At 36.4% G+C, this 17,372-nt stretch overlaps 1 protein-coding gene across 3 annotated transcripts; it reads left to right on the top strand.

Moving 5' to 3' along the window:
- The first annotated feature begins 1,008 nt into the window (after positions 1 to 1,008).
- shop (shopper) lies at positions 1,009 to 17,363 on the top strand. Of its 3 annotated transcripts, none has more exons than XM_067109261.1 (11): positions 1,009 to 1,141; positions 3,733 to 3,778; positions 7,915 to 8,093; positions 8,533 to 8,712; positions 9,204 to 9,314; positions 10,032 to 10,191; positions 12,301 to 12,490; positions 13,458 to 13,589; positions 14,454 to 14,646; positions 15,347 to 15,547; positions 16,639 to 17,363. In XM_067109261.1, exons 2-11 carry the CDS (start codon positions 3,753 to 3,755, stop codon positions 16,938 to 16,940), a joined length of 1,674 nt encoding a protein of 557 aa, XP_066965362.1. In that variant the 5' UTR covers positions 1,009 to 1,141; positions 3,733 to 3,752; the 3' UTR covers positions 16,941 to 17,363. The 3 variants fall into 3 exon arrangements, with proteins under 3 accessions (XP_066965362.1, XP_066965361.1, XP_066965363.1); XM_067109260.1 differs by lacking the exon at positions 1,009 to 1,141 and adding an exon at positions 1,260 to 1,302 and having other exon boundaries at positions 16,639 to 17,079; XM_067109262.1 differs by lacking the exon at positions 1,009 to 1,141 and adding an exon at positions 1,376 to 1,483 and having other exon boundaries at positions 16,639 to 17,079.
- The last annotated feature ends 9 nt before the right edge of the window (positions 17,364 to 17,372 follow it).

The following is a 17,372-nucleotide window of genomic DNA, read 5'->3' as shown; positions in this document are numbered from 1 at the left end:
ATATATATATATATATATATATATATATAAACATGAGCAAGTTGAGGTATGAATTTATATACAAACTAATGGAATGTTTAATAGCACGCTCATCTTATTCCAGAAAAGAACGAAAGACAATGGGAGAAAGATAGCTTAACGGGAAAGTAACCGATCACTGATGTAATACCTTGTGTAGAAGTGTATGAGAGTGAGAGAAATTAGCAGCATTTATGTGCGGCGTCACGGCTTCTGTTGAAAAAGTGCTTTCTGATGACTGACAAGAATCATGAGTATTTTCCATTAACTGTCAATTAGCCCTGAAGACAGGCAAGTCGGCAGTGTTCGGAAGGCTGGAATATTAGAATTTCTTGAGGCCAAGACCGCCTTCAGGTACTAAGAAACTGGTTCATAGAATTTCGTACAGGGTGGATCGTTGAGCCTACTTCGGCTATACGCTAGCACAGGCCCTTAACCAAAGACAGCCCCTAAGTGCCATTGATAATTTATGAAATTGGGCCTCAATCGCCTTTCTAATATTGTAAGCAAACCACAACTAACGGTCGAACGCGGTATCGCCCCTAATCTTTTTAAAAGAATGAAAACTCCCACTAATGATCGGCCAAATTCTTTTTCTGGCCTGCCTAGAATAAAGTAAGATTTAGGTCATTTTTTCTTCATTTTCAATTTGTGTGTTGCTTTTTAACACCGCACGACGAAAAACCATTGTATAAAGGTACAATGAACCTGCAAACGGATGAGATAAATATCTCCCGGTGATTAAATAAGAGAACGACAAGATAATAACTCTGATGCAGAACTCCCAAATTTCTTCTTTTTTCTCTTAGGTTTCAATTTTGAAGTTACCTTTTAACTACGCATGACGCAAAGACCATTGTATAAAGCTACAATGAATTCGCAACGCATGAGATAAAGATCACCCGGTGATTAAAGAAGTTAAGAACCCCGATACAGAGAATGTAAACATATCCTTCTTCTTCTTCTGCTTCTTCTTCTTGGCCCACATAAGGGGCCCTCCGGCAACACTTGTTGCCTGTTGACGCAACCCACGAAGACGGAGAGACGAAATTTACGAAAGCAAGCAGTGATTGCCTGCTGCTGTGCTTGACGAGACGTCCCTCACAAGGTCCCACTGCGATAGGTCAGTGACTTGCAGTTGTTAAGAATGTGTCTGGAATGTGATTTTCGCTCGAATACTTTCGTAATGTTGCTGACCTTACTAGTGGGGACGAATTTATCTGAAGTCCTTGACGAGTGACGTAGTTTAGACGGCGATGCTTCTTTTTTATATAAGTTACAAATGTTAGTCTGGACGCTGACTTGTCGCACCCTAGACCACAATATTCACGCTAAGGGCATCACCTGCCATCTGCTAGTATAATTTCAAACGTTTGCAAGCTTCCCGATTCAAACAGTGAGGCCAAGGCACTCGGATCCACTGTGCTTTCACTAGGACATTTAGAAAGGCATTAGTTACGTTAAGGTAATCTAGCGAAGTTAGACTAGCATATAGGGCTGCCTAATCTTTCCAGGTATTTAACCCATACTAACCAGTTTAGGGTAGCCACAAAGAGCTTCGTTGGGTGGATTGCAGAGTATTTGGTCATGAATTACTTGATGTGGTCCAAGGGGGTGAGTGTGAAACCTCCCCTGCCAGGTCAGGGCATGGCACCTTAAGGTAGGTCAGGAAGGTACAGTATGGGTAGGTCAGGACACACCATTCAAGGAAAGGTGAAGTTTGGCCCGTTTTCACGGTTGGATTTCTCATGCCTACCCATCTCCCTATTCTGCATCTGCTCCGCTTTGGTTAGGCTATATCTCTCACCTTACAGCGGACAACTACTGCCCTAGTCTATCTAGCCTATGTTCTGTCATGGGGCTACATCTGGGCAGCTAAGGCTGGGCAGAGCTGTCACGACACACAGATGTAGCCTTATGACAGAACATAGGCCAGTCTCACCTAGGGCCGTAGTTGTCTGCCACAAGGTGAGAGATATAACCAAAGCTCCTTGTGGCTACCCTAGACAGGTTATTGTAGGTTAAATTGCTGGTAAGGTTGGGCAGGCCATGACTGGAAGTGTGAGCCGTCTTTCACTTTCAGGCTCATTACATTTTGCCCGCAACAGAGTACGACTACGTCGTATGTCATACCCCATGCCATTATGTGAATGTCCCATTTGTGAATGATGCAGTATTATTGTACTTTAATACCCAACTACCATAATTGCCATCTGACATTTCTGTTTTAACTTTCATTCCCATGGCATTGGCATTAAACTCAGCAATCTTAGGAGTGGTTGTGGTGTTAAAATAAAAATTTTCCAAAGACATTACACAACCACCAGGTGCTACTCCTTGGGTGGCTGTTGTCAGTCAGTCATCATGTATCTGAAAGAGAAACATTCATTGAGCCAGAAAGTAGGAGTGGCCTCATCTATGAAATTTTGGCCATACCAAGATATAACCTAGCCACTGAAGTCCATATTATCTGTTTGAACTAGATAGCCTAAATAATTGTTTTGAAGAGAGAGTATATTGTAATATAAGCAAAACTTTATCGTGTTAAAGGTAACTTAAATGATTGTAATTAATGATGTACATATGTGAGTTTTCTTCCACAACTGTTGAATTTCTCTCATCTTAAACTGGAATATTAGATAATATAGTCATGTTGGTGTGTCAGTATTTCAAAAGTCTGACTAACAAGTACAGGGCTATTCATTTTTCTCACTAGATATGACATATCATGTTAGAATAAAAGGGCTCTATGGCGATCTTATATGACATTTTGCCCTGGTGGAAGCATATGTAAGCATGCATAAACACCCATAGTTATTTATGGATATGGTATTGTGCTGTTGACAGCAGCTGGTGGAAAGTTGGTGCATCTGAAAGAGGTCTAAGGATCTTGATAGTAATGTGGGTTGCTAAATCCCCATTACTGTACATTCAGCCATGTCTGTTAGGTTGCAGTAAGCTATGACTAGCCAGTCTAGCTTATTATATTCTTGGCTATGTATGTACCAAGTGAGATGCAAATATCTAACTAGCTGTAATTATTGAACTGAATAGATGCTCAACTAGTCAGTGCTCAGGTTAAATTTGGTGCAATTGTTTCCAAAATAGAATTACGTACTGTGATTTATTAAATTTTATGTTGTTTTGGATTCAGTAATTTCATATCTAGTGATATTTGGATAAAACTTTAATTTATAGATTTAAATGTACTTTATAATTTTTTGTTGCCAAATAAAGCAAAAATGTAGAGCAGCCAGTGTGCAGGTCATTTTTATTTTCTTAATGTTAGTAGTTTTGGTATGAATGCATGTTTATCCAGCTTTTTGATGTTATTAGGTTATAATCATTGCCTTTCTAGCACATAAGTTTCAAGTCAGTTTTTTACCAAGTTTTTTAATATGATCTATAAATTAGGCAATACTAAGCATTTTGTACTTATGCAGTTGATGTAATATAAAAACACAGTGTACATTTCATCATGGCATAACCTCATCTTTTTGTTTCCAAGGATAATATAGAAACAAAAAATGAGGTTATTATTGTGCTGATTAATAGGAATTTTAAATGGTCTTAGAGAATTTTTGCAGTAGGTTTCCATATGAAAAATAGTTCAATACAGTAGAACATTGTGAAAGTTTTCATCAGTGATATCTGGTGAGAATTGGTACCCATATTTTACCCAATGAGTAACCATACTGTTTTTTCTGTTTGCAGGTGTCAGGGCAGCTATAAATATGATACCACGCTTTTTACTCAGGAGGTGGGATGGAATTTTTTAGTGCTATATTTTGTTTATTACATCATACTGGTTACAGATAATTGTTCTTACGTTAATACCAACCAGCACCTTGTATACAGTACAGTATAGGAGTATTGCGAGCACAAGCTGAAATCTGTCATTGAAGCTTGGTAATAAGGTGGTTAATTGTTTCAAGGTAGGTGCATTGCTTGGTACCACTCACTCACTTGTCAGTAAACCAGCACTTTTTCTAGGCCCTCTGTCCTATGCAGATATATTGCTGTGTTGTCAGCTGTGCATTGAAGCTGTTTTTGATAAGCATTTCTCAAGTTTACGACTTGGCTTAGTGTGTGATAACACTTAGCTTTATGTATGGATGTCAATCAGATCAAGTAAAAAATGCACTGAAGTTTCTTTGGTGCAATTGAGTTTTCTGTACAGCCGCTACAGCGTATAATCAAGGCCACCAGAAACAGATCTACCTTTTGATGGCCACGGTATAATGCTGAATGAGCCTCAGCCCATAAAACTTTAACCACGGCCCAGTGGTGGCCTATCCTATATCATTACCAGAAACACAATTATGGCTAACTTTAACCTTAAATAAAATAAAAACTACTGAGGCTAGAGGGCTGCAGTTTGGTATATTTGATGATTAGAGGGTGGATGATCAACATAGCAATTTGCAGCCCTCTAGCCTCAGTAGTTTTAAAGATCTGAGGGAGGACAGACAAAGTGTGGACAGAATAAAGTGCAGATGGACAAAGCCGGCACACAATAGTTTTCTTTTAAAGAAAACTAAAAAGGGTATGAATTCTAGATGTATAAGGTGAGACAGAGTGTGTGGGATCATTTTGTTGCTGTTTACACATTGGATCCTTGCAGTTATTTCTCTCCTTGTAAGGGTAGGGTCTGCAGTCCTGGATTGCCCTGTGAGGCATTTGCTCTCATGGATCAAGAGGGGAGTGAATCCCCAAGGCAATAGAGCATCATTAGCTTTGGGTCTAATAGCAATAATATCGCTTCCTTCCAAGCTGATGTTCCTGTCATACATATGAAACTTGGGTTCATGTCAGTACCCATGGTTACAAGAGTCATTCTCCATGTGCTCATGTAGGTGAACTGGAAGCTGGCATTTCCAGTTAGGCCCTTTAGACAATCCCTCCCATATAAATAATGAGTCTCCATATGAAAGACATAGGTTTGTATTCACATAGGAATACATCAGATTTAACCCTTAATGGACGGATCCCCTCAATAGAGGATCTAAAACAGGTTTTGGGTGGTGGATGGATTCCCTCTGAGGAGGATTAATATTACATGCCATATGATTTATCTGTATCAAGCTGGAAAGAGTTTCCAATTCTTCAGTGGCCCAAGAATGAATTGTGGCAACTAAAGAATTCAGCTCAGCTCGATCGTGGGCATCTTGGGAACTTCAGTATTGTTCTTGACTTGGAGGGGGAATGTCTTGCTCCCCTCTCTGCCATGACGTCTCTTTATTTGTTTGCTTGTAACTATACCCAGGGATTACTGTTGGTTTTAGTCCTTACCTTTATGATATGATGTCAATTATAGTTGTAATTTTGCAAAGAAATATGAGAAAAAACATGTATAAATAAAAAAAAGTTACTGCATTTCCCAATCTCAGAAAATTTATGTAAATATTTTACAACAAATATGCTCAGAATTTGTTACTGATTTTAGTTCTTATCTGTTATGATATTGTGTGAGTTGTAATTATAATTTTACAAGATAAAATAAAATAAATTATTAGAAAAACATGTATAACTTGGTAAAATTTACAAGTATTTTGTAAAAGAGGCCCTACACAGGGTTGTAAATAGTCACTTTCAACTTCCCGTGGAAGGTAGGGAAAATTTTTTAGAATTTTTTTTCTTACACCATGTGCATTTGCATATCTTCCTCTTTCCATTGGTGTGTTTTTTTCTTGAATTGGCCAACCTTAAAGTTTGCCCAGTCTGGGGGTGTGCATTATATATAATTAGCCTGTCCCTTAAGGGTCAAGGGATCACTTGCATTCTTAACAGATGTGCAGTGAGGTCTAGAACTACTGGACATGTTTCCAAGCTTCAATGACTCGACCAGCTGTTACTGAAGATATATCTGTTTAAAAGAATTCTGGTTTGTGTACAGTATCTAGGCAACATACAGATTATCTGTTAAGGTTTCTTATTTGTTCCTACAAAAATATGAACCTCTGTCTGTTATGTGAACACTCACTCTTTAGGTGGGAGGTATGTCTGCAGACAGGGAAGGGTATCTGCATTCATGCCATTAAACTCTTAATTAGAAGTACCCTTAAAAAGAGGTGCCCCCAAGTGAGATCTTTCCCTTAGTATTGCAGAGCCATCAAAAATGAGAAATGAATTGATGTTAAGTGATGTTGATGCTTTTAAGCCAGTTCTAGTGGCAAAAGCTCCCATGTAAACAAGGGCCCTCCCAGCTCACCTCACCTCCCCCTTGCTTACCTTGGCCTACCACCCCCCACAATACCCCTTTCTGATTGTGTTTATGACTATGTTGCCAAGTTTCTGGGCATGATTTTTTAAAAATTGTATTTATTGTATATATATCTTGTATATAAATATATTGCTAATAAGGTGGAGTTTCAGAGCGGGTGAAAATGGATAAACAAGGCACTTGTGCTTTGAAATGTGTTGAAAGTTGGAACAGTTTATACAGCAGTTATGTGGAATAGTATTTTTGTTATTAAAAGACTGTGGGAGTGCTTAAATCTATACTTTTAAGTCTCTTGATTTCTTATGAGTTTTATATGTCACAAATCTGTAATGTAGATATTGTATTTGCCTCTAAGGTGTGGACTATGACTTGTTTCGTGATTGCAAGGATGATAGTCAGGAATTCAAACTGTCTGAATTTAGTCAACACTGTTTTTTAGGACTTACTGTCTGTTCCACATTAATCTTGAGACCCATCAGTTGAAAGACACTTAAAACCCAATTCAGGATGACTAAGTAAAATAATTTTCTTGAATTTTGGAAGGGAAGGGGATTTTAAATCATGGTAAAAAAAATGTAAAGTTTACATAATCATGTTCTGTAATGTCCAATACTTGTTGGAACTAGTTTAGCTGAGTTGAGTACCTCCTTGAAATTAGACAGGTTGATATTTTCTTTGCTCATTAGTGTTATCAGGAAAGTTGAATTTAATTTCCACTTCTTTTTATTTGTTTGTTATACAGTGTCAGCAACATCATGTGCTTTTTCATAGTCAGAGTCCTGTTACCACTACTACTGTTATGAGGAAGTAGAGGAGACTCATCATATCACTAGCAGACTCCTGCATTTCACTGTATCATTCTCTGCGATGTTTTTTTGGTTTAGCCATAGATGTTGAAACAATACACAGTACCTGTTACTGTAACTGTGTGTGCTTTTTATCCCCAAAGAAATATATTTGTAAACACTCCACCGTTCTCAGTAAGGGCCAATAGATTATTTGAGTTAATAGACATAAATGAAAAGTTTTCTTCAGATGATAAAAATGTAGAAATATGTTAGATTCCTGCCCATGTAGGCATTGATGGCCATGAAGCTGATAAACACAGACAAAGCTGTAACTACCATGACAAGATCACACAAAGATATTCCTATTAGTGATTGTATAATATCTCTTAAATCCATTATAATCTATAAGTGGCTTGATTATATAAAATAATGAAATTTTTAGTAACAAATTAAAAGAGATCAAGCCCAATGTTAAGTATGGAATTCAACTTATCAAAAGGAATGGCACACAAGTGATTTTGACTTGGAATGAATCACTCTCATATGACCCATGAATATTTGGTAAATAACTCATGTGATCCAATCCATAGTTGAACGTACTGTACCAGTGTTTAAACTTTTTTTGCAAGAATGTCCAAAATATAATCAACAACAAATGCCAAGGTTTGGAAACAAATCATTTAAAGAAATTTTAAGTTTCTCCATCATTTTCAAGTAATCCAATTATAGATTAAGGAACTGTAATTTAATAAGAGCCAAACTTTATCTGTAGTAAGGAAAAGTCCTTCAGACCAGGTCTGTGAATGCTAAATAAATTAGCTCAATGATCTGGCTCAACTACTTAATAATAATAATAATAATAAAAACCTTATTTATTCTTTCCAGTCTTGTTCATTCGAAAAGTTGTCGGAGTTCAGCCGTTGTGACAAGACTACAGCACAGCTGGAATTATGAGGACAATGGTTCACAAGGTTCTCGCTATCACAGGCAGCATGCCATTTTGGCAAGTGTTATTGGAGCAGGTGCCGGTGTTGCACTGTGGCTGAAATACCACCTCACAGCAGGTAAGCCTTCTTTCAGTTTCTTGCTTTACCATGGTAAAGAAAAAACTGTGTTCTGTATATAGACACCACCCTACTTACGAACATTCAACTTGTAAACATTCAGAGATAAAAAACAAACAGGATTGCAGATTAAAATTGTGTTCAGAGCTCTCCCCTTTTCCACCTGCAAGTTCAGAATTTATTCTGTGCACCTACTATATTGTATAAAATACAGTACTGCATGTACAGTGAATTGTTTTAGGATGAAAAAATGTACAGTACTGTATTGACTCTATATCATACTGTATTTAAATAGGCGTGAAGAGTACGGTAACCAACTTACAAACAATTCAGCACACAAATAGCCATCCAGAATGTAACTCTCTTGTAAGTGGGGTGGTGTCTGTGTTTCTGTTTTTTTAATTGTTTTGAAGTAGATTTGTCTTTGCTCTCTTTTCAGAGGCAGCCAGTTCTCTCTTGGTAGCTGACGAAGAAGTAGCTGAGTATGGCGCATATAAGGATGGGATGCCAGAATACACGCTGGAGGATGTCGCCAAACATGACACTGTAGATAAACGTGTCTGGGTTGCATATAGGCATGGTGTTTATGACATCACTGATTTCATACATGAACATCCAGGTAACTCTTTCTCGTTTGTCATTGTACTGTACTTGCCGTTAGGCTTACTTTTCTTCATGATTTGACCACTTAATTGCTTTTTATTGCAGATTTGTTAAGTCATAATTTTTCCCTGTGTTGGGTGTGTTCTTGTGGCTTGTGTTTTTTGTTTCATCTGACATCTGTGCATTTTTTTACTATTGGATTTGCCATTTTTGAAAATTTGTGAGCATTAATGGTGGATATTATTGTATTGTTTAAAAGTTTTTTGAGAATTAAGATTGGAAATTAATGTACTGCTTTTGAATATTTTCTTAGTACTACCTATGATTTGTCGGCGTGCAGCTGCTGCCTTGGTGATATAAAAATTAAGCTTAGTAAGATAAGAAAATTCTTGAAATGATTATATGGTCTTATTAAAGACATTAATTATTGATTTCAGTATTTGTCATATGCCAGTCATTCATGTATGGAACTCAGCATAAAATGAAATCATGCTTATTTCATTGCAGGTGGAGATAAGATCTTAATGGGTGCAGGAGGTTCTGTGGAACCATTTTGGGCGCTCTATGCAGTTCACAAAAATCCTCATGTATTGAAAATATTTGAGAAGTACAGGATAGGTATGTTGTGACTTTTTTTTTTTTTCCTAATTTTAATTGGATGGCATTTTCTGTGTTCATTCATCATCGTCTTTGATGGATGTTGGCGAAAAAGACTTGTACTTTTTGACAAAAATATTGATGTATTTCTTAAAATGCTTTGATTCAGATTGTAGGAAACTAGTCATAGTAAGATTTGTAATCACTGTAGCTATGAAAAGTTTTATACTCCTTTTGGTGCTTGAAATCTTGTAACCTGTAATTCTGTCAGTGTTCCTGTGGCATGAATTTGATTGTGATTTGTTGGGATGGAAATTGAGACAGTCATGTTGGCCCCAAGTTATTTTTGTATCTGATATGTCAGCCACTATGCGAGGTTAGGCTAGATAAAGTCAGTTGGGGCCTAACTGCTTGTCACTTGATGGCTGGATAGGCAGGGCTGACATAACTGGGTTCCATGAACATTTGAATTCGTTTTTAAAGTTATTTTTATTTCAACTTGCATATTTAGCCTCTGCGTGTATTTTACCAGTTTTAGATTGCCTCATTTCTTCCATAGCTGTGTTATAAAGCAGTCATTTATGAGTGTATTGTACTATAGCGCTGTAACCGTCAGCTGATCTTGTTTTGGTAAAGACTTAAAATTTCAGTGACTGCTTGGCTTTGCATATTTTCTTTCAGCTCTGCTATTAATGTGATGTACTAATTGATCAGAAAATTTTATCCAAAATACAACAGGAAATTTAGCAGCCGACGATGTTGGAGCTATGGTCAAAGACATGAGTGATCCATATGGCAACGAACCAAGGAGACATGTTACCCTAATACCAGCATCTCAGAAACCTTTCAATGCAGAGACGCCGCTGGCTTTCCTTGCTGAAAACCTCATAACACCAAAGTAAGATGTATTTTCTATTGTGTTTTTCACTATTCGGAATTAACTGTAATATTTTGTAATTTGTTACCAGGCTTTTAGATTTTGTGGAGGGGTATTGTGAGTTTGTTTTGAATAGGAAGTACTGTACACAAAGTACAAAGTTGGTGGACAGAAAATGATTGAATGTCAAACCAAGAGATAACAAAGGAAGAATGTTGAGAAGTAGGAAAATCAGACTCTTCTCAGAAAGCTCACAAAAAGTGCCTAATCTCTAAACTAGTTAACAAAATAACCCAATGTACTGTATTAAAGAAACAACACTTAAGTTCATTTAAGACTGACAGGTCTCTAAATACAAAATAGGAAGCTAAGTAGTCCAAAGATCATTCATCGCTGTTGTTCCCTACATCAAAATGCTATCCAGAAAAAGCCACAAACTAAAAATACCTCATAATAAAAGAAGCCCACAAAAAAAAACTACAAGTAACAGAAGTGATTTTATCAGCTTTTGGAAGGGAACATTCCCTTCTCTTCTGTAAGCTAACAAAATAGTCTCCATCACTTCAAGTTTTTCCGTGTGAGGTTCCTATATTGGGGCAAATAAACATGGGAACTGTGTTTATCACCTATAAAAATACTTCTATAACAAATTCCAGGTAAATAAGGTAAACCTAACTGAAATATAATCTTCCTCAGAACCAAAATGTAAACATTCTTTTCACAAAATAAAACAATATTTTCATAATAACCCATTAATCATAAATGGCCTTATTTCTGTACATCTCCATTTACACCAACTTGTTTGATCGAGAAATACCAAGGCTCCACTGCACAGGTTCACACCACCCATGAGGTGCGACTCAGGTGTGTTCACATGTTTTCTGCGTTGCCTTTCCATGATCGAGCCATATTTGTGTTTTGTGTCATGCCATTCATTTTCATAGTTTTATCCATCTTCGCATCCTTAGTTCTTAAGTAATGGTGGTATTTTATAGCATAATTACTGTATGTAATGGTATATACTATAAGCCACATAATTTTTTCTAAGATAAAAAAGTAAAAAAATGTCATGGTGCATCTTATAGGTTAAGGTCAAGTTCATAAGTTTAACCAGTGGGGTGGAAGCAACTGGTTTTAATGACAATATCAAGCCCCACTCTGAAATGTGAGCACAAACTACTGTGATCTTTTACAACAAAGTTGGACTTGACAGATATAAAAGCATTGCAGCCAAATATATTATTTTGCAGTTTGGAGCTTTGTTTCCAATAATGTCGGTACTGTAATATAGAAAATTACATAGTCAAATAAAAGTCAAAGCAAATATGAATATCAAATACATTCCAGTCACATTTTCTTCATACTAAAGTCCAGGCATTAATAGTTATCATATATTCTTTGTAAAGAATAATTAACAATTTCTTCCTTTTACTGCTACTGTTCCTATTTCTGTACTTCATATATTTTACATTATTTTTGCTAAAAGAGTCATTATTATGATAGAGTAATTAAGTAAAAAAAAGGCATTCGTCTGAGTAATTAAGTAAATAAAGCAATCGTCTGTGTTGGAGCAACTAAAAGTAAAAATCTGGAGTAATGGACTCAACGCAGAAGCATAAAGTGAATAGCTGACTGCTGAGCACCTGTGGGCCCCACAGCACATTCACTCATCTATATCTCCACTGCCATTTGCTTCATAGGGACTGAAAGTATCTGGGAAAATTGTTCAACCACTATGGTGGGCATAATAAATATTTGTTAGTTTTATGAAACAAAGCAGGTTTAAACATTGTTCATTTTTAGTAACAAATTGAGCTGCATTGGAGGGTTCTCATATTTTTAGTGCAAAAACCCAGAAAGAGGTATTAGGAAAACTTGGAATTTTTATACAAGTTGCAGTAGTAAGAGTGATAGTTGCAGGACAGCTGTTAAAGACACAACTCACCTCTGCCACATGCCAGTAGCTCTATGCTTGGTGATTTAGTTGACTCGGTTTTAGAGATTTATTGTATAGAACTTGACAAATGTGTTATACACCTTACCAGTTTTTGAGTTGTCTCCCTGCATAGTTAATTTTTGTTGATATGTGTTCGGCAGTACTTTGACTTGGTTTTTCAATAATTCTTTCAGTGAATTATTTTATGTTCGGAACCACCTACCAGTGCCTGAAGTTGATGCCAAGACTTATGAATTAGAAATAGTGGATGAAACGTTGGATAAAGAGAAGACGATAAAGTTGAGTGATATCAAGAAGTACCCGAAACACACTATAACTGCTACTATCCAGTGTGCTGGTAACCGCAGGTCGGAGATGATGAAGGTAAGAGCTAGTGACAGTGTCACTGTACATTGTGCTTGTAAGTATAGAGGAGGAGGTTAAGAAGCGTTGGACTTTATAATAGGTGGACAGTAAGAAATGGGAGGGTTAAAAGGTGATAGGATTAATAGCAGTGTGGTTATGAAAAATGATTGTGGAAATAAAACAACCAGATTCAGTGATCAGTTGAACACTTATTGTTAAAGGTGAAATACTGGTGGAAGAAAAAAAAAATTTGTCTCTTGAGCCTTGTGTTAAGAGGTTAGCAGAATGTAGTGTTATTATTTCTTAGATCCTCAGGGTTGGAAGGGCAATTTTAACCTTATTTATGCCTAGATATATAGATCGTGACTTCCTCAGAGCAGGGTATAAATTTACGTTGACACCTTTAGATTTAGAAGGAAACTGCCCTGAGATGTTAGAAAAATTTTTGGTATCTGATTCTTTTTGCGAGCTCTATGAGAAGTTTCACAGAGTTGGCATAAGGATTTATTTTTGAATGATAGGTGAAAATAAGAGCAAGGTAAAGTTAAGTTAGACAACTAGGCAGGTAGGGGGCTGTAGGAAATGGATGAAAATTAAAAGGCTGTCGAAGGCATGCTGTAGGCAACATCCATCCCTTCACCCCCCCCCATTGCATTGCTGTTGATATTTAACATTTAGTTTTTTTTTTTTTTTTTTTTTTTTTTTTTTTTTTTTTTTTTACTTTTATCTCGTGGCTGGTGTTAGCATACTTATAGATCGGTGAGAAACATTTTGATATTGTGTTGACAACTAAAGCAGTGTCACCATGTTGTTACATCACAAATGAAGATTGGGACAAAAGTTTATAGTTCTTCAGAGTTCAAGAATATGACAACAAAGTATGGGTAGGACAAGTAGATTTGTTGGATTAGAATAAATATATGTTGGAAAATTAGGAGCTGTGTAGATACACAGATTTTGATATTATGTAACTAAATTGTTTCAGGTGAAACCAGTAAAAGGCCTGAGTTGGGGCCAGGCTGCCATTGGGAATGCTACGTGGAGTGGAGCAAGATTATGTGATGTACTTAAAGACATGGGAGTGACGTTAGAAAATACAAGTGCACTTCATGTACAGGTAATATATTAACTCTCTGAAGTGTTATCATAAATACTTTACTTGATAAGTGGGGTTTTGATTATAAGATTCATAATTATTTTATTATCAATTACTGAAGCTATTATTTTTGTGCTTTGCTGTGAAACAACCCTGATACTTTCTGCATTCCTTTACTTGGAGATGTGAGTCAGGAGTTGTGATTCATGGATGTGGTTAAACTACTGTAAATAATAATAATAATAATAATAATAATAATAATAATAATAATAATAATAATAATACAGATAATCATCATCATCATCATCATCATTATCACTCATTTGATGAAAGTGTCAGCTTAGATACTTAGGAGTTGATCATCTTCCTTGAAAGTAGTTATCAGGCCTGGGTACAAGCAACAGGTTTGAAATGTGTATAGAAATAAATTAAAAATAATTTTGTGGTTTACTGATACAAACCTGTTAATTTTACAGGTGTTTTAACCCCCTCTCATTCCTTTTATTGTAACTCCATTCATATTATTTTTTACATCTTACTTTCCACCCTTTTCTAGCAATTGTTTCACAGTGCAACTGTGAGGTTTTCCTCCTGTTACACCTTTCAAACCCTTTTACTCTCAGTTTTCCTCATAGGTCCCAGTGCTTGGCCTTTGGCCTAAATTTTATATTCCATTCCTTTGCTTTCATTCTAAATGGGAAGACCTTAACTATTGTTTAACTGTAGCTCCTTTGTATGTTAATGAGTTCCTTAGGTATGAGTGAGAAGAGGAGGCTTGTAATGCAGCAACAAAATTAGCCGTAATAGTATGAAATGATTTGGAAGAGAATTTCTAGAATTATTTTTAGTGAGACACTAGGATGAATTTATAACTGTCTTTTGCAGTTTGAGGGTTTGGATACTGATCCTGCAAGTATGCCATATGGCTCCAGTATTCAGATCGAAAAGGCATTAGATCCCCAAGGAGATGTTATTCTTGCATACGAGATGAATGGAGAGCCCATCCCACGCGATCATGGATTTCCTGTGCGGGTAGTTGTACCTGGGGTTGTTGGTGCAAGAAATGTTAAATGGCTTGGTAAGTTTTTAATATTGTTAACATTATTTTGGAAAGGGATTCTGAAAAGCTTTCTGTCAGTGTGAGAGTAAAAAAATAATTGTGGTTTACACACATGGTTTGTTTTGACCACATCTTTACTTGCCTTGTAATGTACAAACTTCGTGTGTGATAATATCGGGCAGTTATTGTTTGGCTAGTTCTTTGTAATGAGGTATGTTAGGGCAAGACTGAACACTAGGAGACAAATGTTGAGCCTCCTTGTCGCAGTAATTGTTTCCACAGGTTCCATATTTGTACATTACCATCTTTAATGCCAATAATGGTGACTGCTAATTTTTGCAGGGTACAAATTTTTGCAGGGTACAAACTGGTGACATGCCCAGTGAAAGAAATAGTGGAGAATTCATTTAGCATCTAATCAAGTAAAGGAAAAACCTGAAAAATGTTAATAATGAATATGTTGAGGAATTTCAGTTGGGGATGACAAGCCTAAACTTGAAGGGAAAATCAGAATTGCTTTTGCAAAGGTTGATTACCTACATTATATATTTAGATACAGTTCTTTACCTTGTGATCTTCTAACCATCTGCTTATCTTTAATAAGAGCAGGTATATTATAGTTTTTAAAAAGCATTACAATCAGAATGTAAAACTTTCTTGAATTATTTTTAGAGCATCAGGTCATATTTTTTAGATACAGTATTACATTTTTTTACAGGTAAGATTGTAATATCAGAAAAAGAATCTGACGCACATTGGCAGCAAAATGACTATAAGGGATTTGCTCCAAATATCGATTGGGATACTGTAGATTTCACAAAGTCGCCAGCAATTCAAGAATTACCTGTTATTTCTGCAATATGTGTCCCTGAAGAAGGTGAAACACTGAAAGTGGTTGATGGCAAAGTCAGCCTAAGAGGTTGGTATAGTACAGTAGTACCATATTGCCAAATATTTCTGTTTTGCTCCTTGGTTTGTCTTATTGTCCTTACATGTTCCATCACAAGTTTTGCCAGTTTTAATCTAGATTATGTAAAACTAATTTAGAATCCAGCCATGTTAATATAAATTACAAGCTTTCATACCCTACATCAAAGTGCCTTGTGAGGGTATAAAGAAGCAAGACCTAAATTGTTACATGTAATAAACAAAGTGGAAGGTAGATATTTGGTGACAAATCCCCTGTAGGAGAAACCCTTATTGTTTCCCTTTGTATTTTTTTTTACAGTGCTTCATTTTCTTTGTAGGTTTGTTTTAGAGCTTTCTTTTTTATTAATTATTGGGTCATTGTCAAAATCATTTTTACTTATGACTAAGTTGTTCATGTGAAGAATGGTCTGTGGTTGTGTCATGTTTAGATACATTCTTCAGAACTAGGTTCACAGGTGAATCTGGTTCTGCTCTGTTGAAGTCCCCCATCTTCTTTAATGCTTTTTGTTTCCCAGGACTCTGAGGATCACGAGAATCTTGTTTATATTGTAAGGTGATGAGGATGTTTTGGTAGGCTTCATGAGATTTCCCATCCTAGACTGTCTTACTGTTAACAGTGAGCTCTTAAGAGATGAGTACACGATTCTGCATGCAATAACAGTGCCACATACTCAAGTACTAGTACAGTGATGTAACCTCACACTTTACAGTGTAGACTTAGTTTATGGTGCTGTGTGTAGGTGGAGCGGTACCAAATCTCAAGGAAAGCTACTTGAGTCACTTTTTATAAGATTATTTGAGGAATAAGCCAGGTAGAGGCCATGATTAATTTAAAAAGTATGTGGAAACATGAATGAGGTCTCCAAGCAGATGAAAAGACACCATATGAGCTGGTCGTCTTCCATTGAAGCTGTTTGGTATTAGTGAAATTTAGAAGTTGCTAATACATTTGAATATAATTACATACTTTTAGTGCATTATGTTACTAATTATATAGGCCTTTGTTTTTAGTGGAATTTCCTTTTCCCCAGCTGCTGAAATTGGTGTTTGAGGATTTTTTCCACAATTTTTTTTTTTCAGGCTATGCATGGAGTGGCGGTGGCAGGAAAATTATTCGTGTTGACGTCTCAACTGATGGAGGTAAGAATTGGCAAGAATCCGATACTTTAGTATCAGATACTGCACGTCATCCCCGTGCCTGGGGCTGGAGTCTCTGGCAGGCAGAGGTTCCTGTTGGTGAGGGCATATCTGAAACTCAGCTGTGTGTAAAAGCTGTGGATTCACAGTACAACACCCAGCCTGAAAACTTTGAAAATATTTGGAATCTGCGAGGAGTAATTAATAATGCATATCATAGAGTAAATGTTAAGTTGACCCGGTAGACAGAATTTTCATTTTATTGAATAAATCACCATTGTACTTAAGTACAGTTTAGGAGAAAGTCTGTTGAAGAAGTTATGAAAGGGTGCTTAAGATGTCAAAGTATGTTGGTTATTGTAAATATTGAAACTTGTTTGAAATACTTTGCTTTGACTTTCAAATCAACACTTCCTTAAGGTTAATGGAGCCTTTGCCACGTTCTGTTCTCAATAAAGAATAGAAGAGATCTTTGGTGCAAGTAAGTCAAAGTTTATGATGATAAAATTCTTGGAAATCACTGCTGGATATAGGGTTTAGGGGCTTGCAGATTTTTTTATGTAATCCAGGTGATTGGGATTTTTGGCAGTGAAATTTGTTTTGCCATCTTGTCATCATTGGTTCCCATCATTGTATTAAGATTTTTTCTTATTCTTGCTAATAAAAAATTAATTATA

This window comes from Macrobrachium rosenbergii, chromosome 9, assembly GCF_040412425.1.
Source record: "Macrobrachium rosenbergii isolate ZJJX-2024 chromosome 9, ASM4041242v1, whole genome shotgun sequence".
NCBI lineage: Eukaryota > Metazoa > Arthropoda > Malacostraca > Decapoda > Palaemonidae > Macrobrachium > Macrobrachium rosenbergii.
This window is presented reverse-complemented; position numbering and strand designations above follow the sequence as displayed.

Coding starts and splice junctions, on each gene's coding strand:
- shop (XM_067109260.1), top strand. CDS start 1,275: ATGCTTCTTTTTTATATAAGTTACAAAT. Junction 8,094..8,532: donor GAAATACCACCTCACAGCAG/GTAAGCCTTCTT, acceptor CTCTCTTTTCAG/AGGCAGCCAGTTCTCTCTTG. Junction 8,713..9,203: donor TTTCATACATGAACATCCAG/GTAACTCTTTCT, acceptor ATTTCATTGCAG/GTGGAGATAAGATCTTAATG.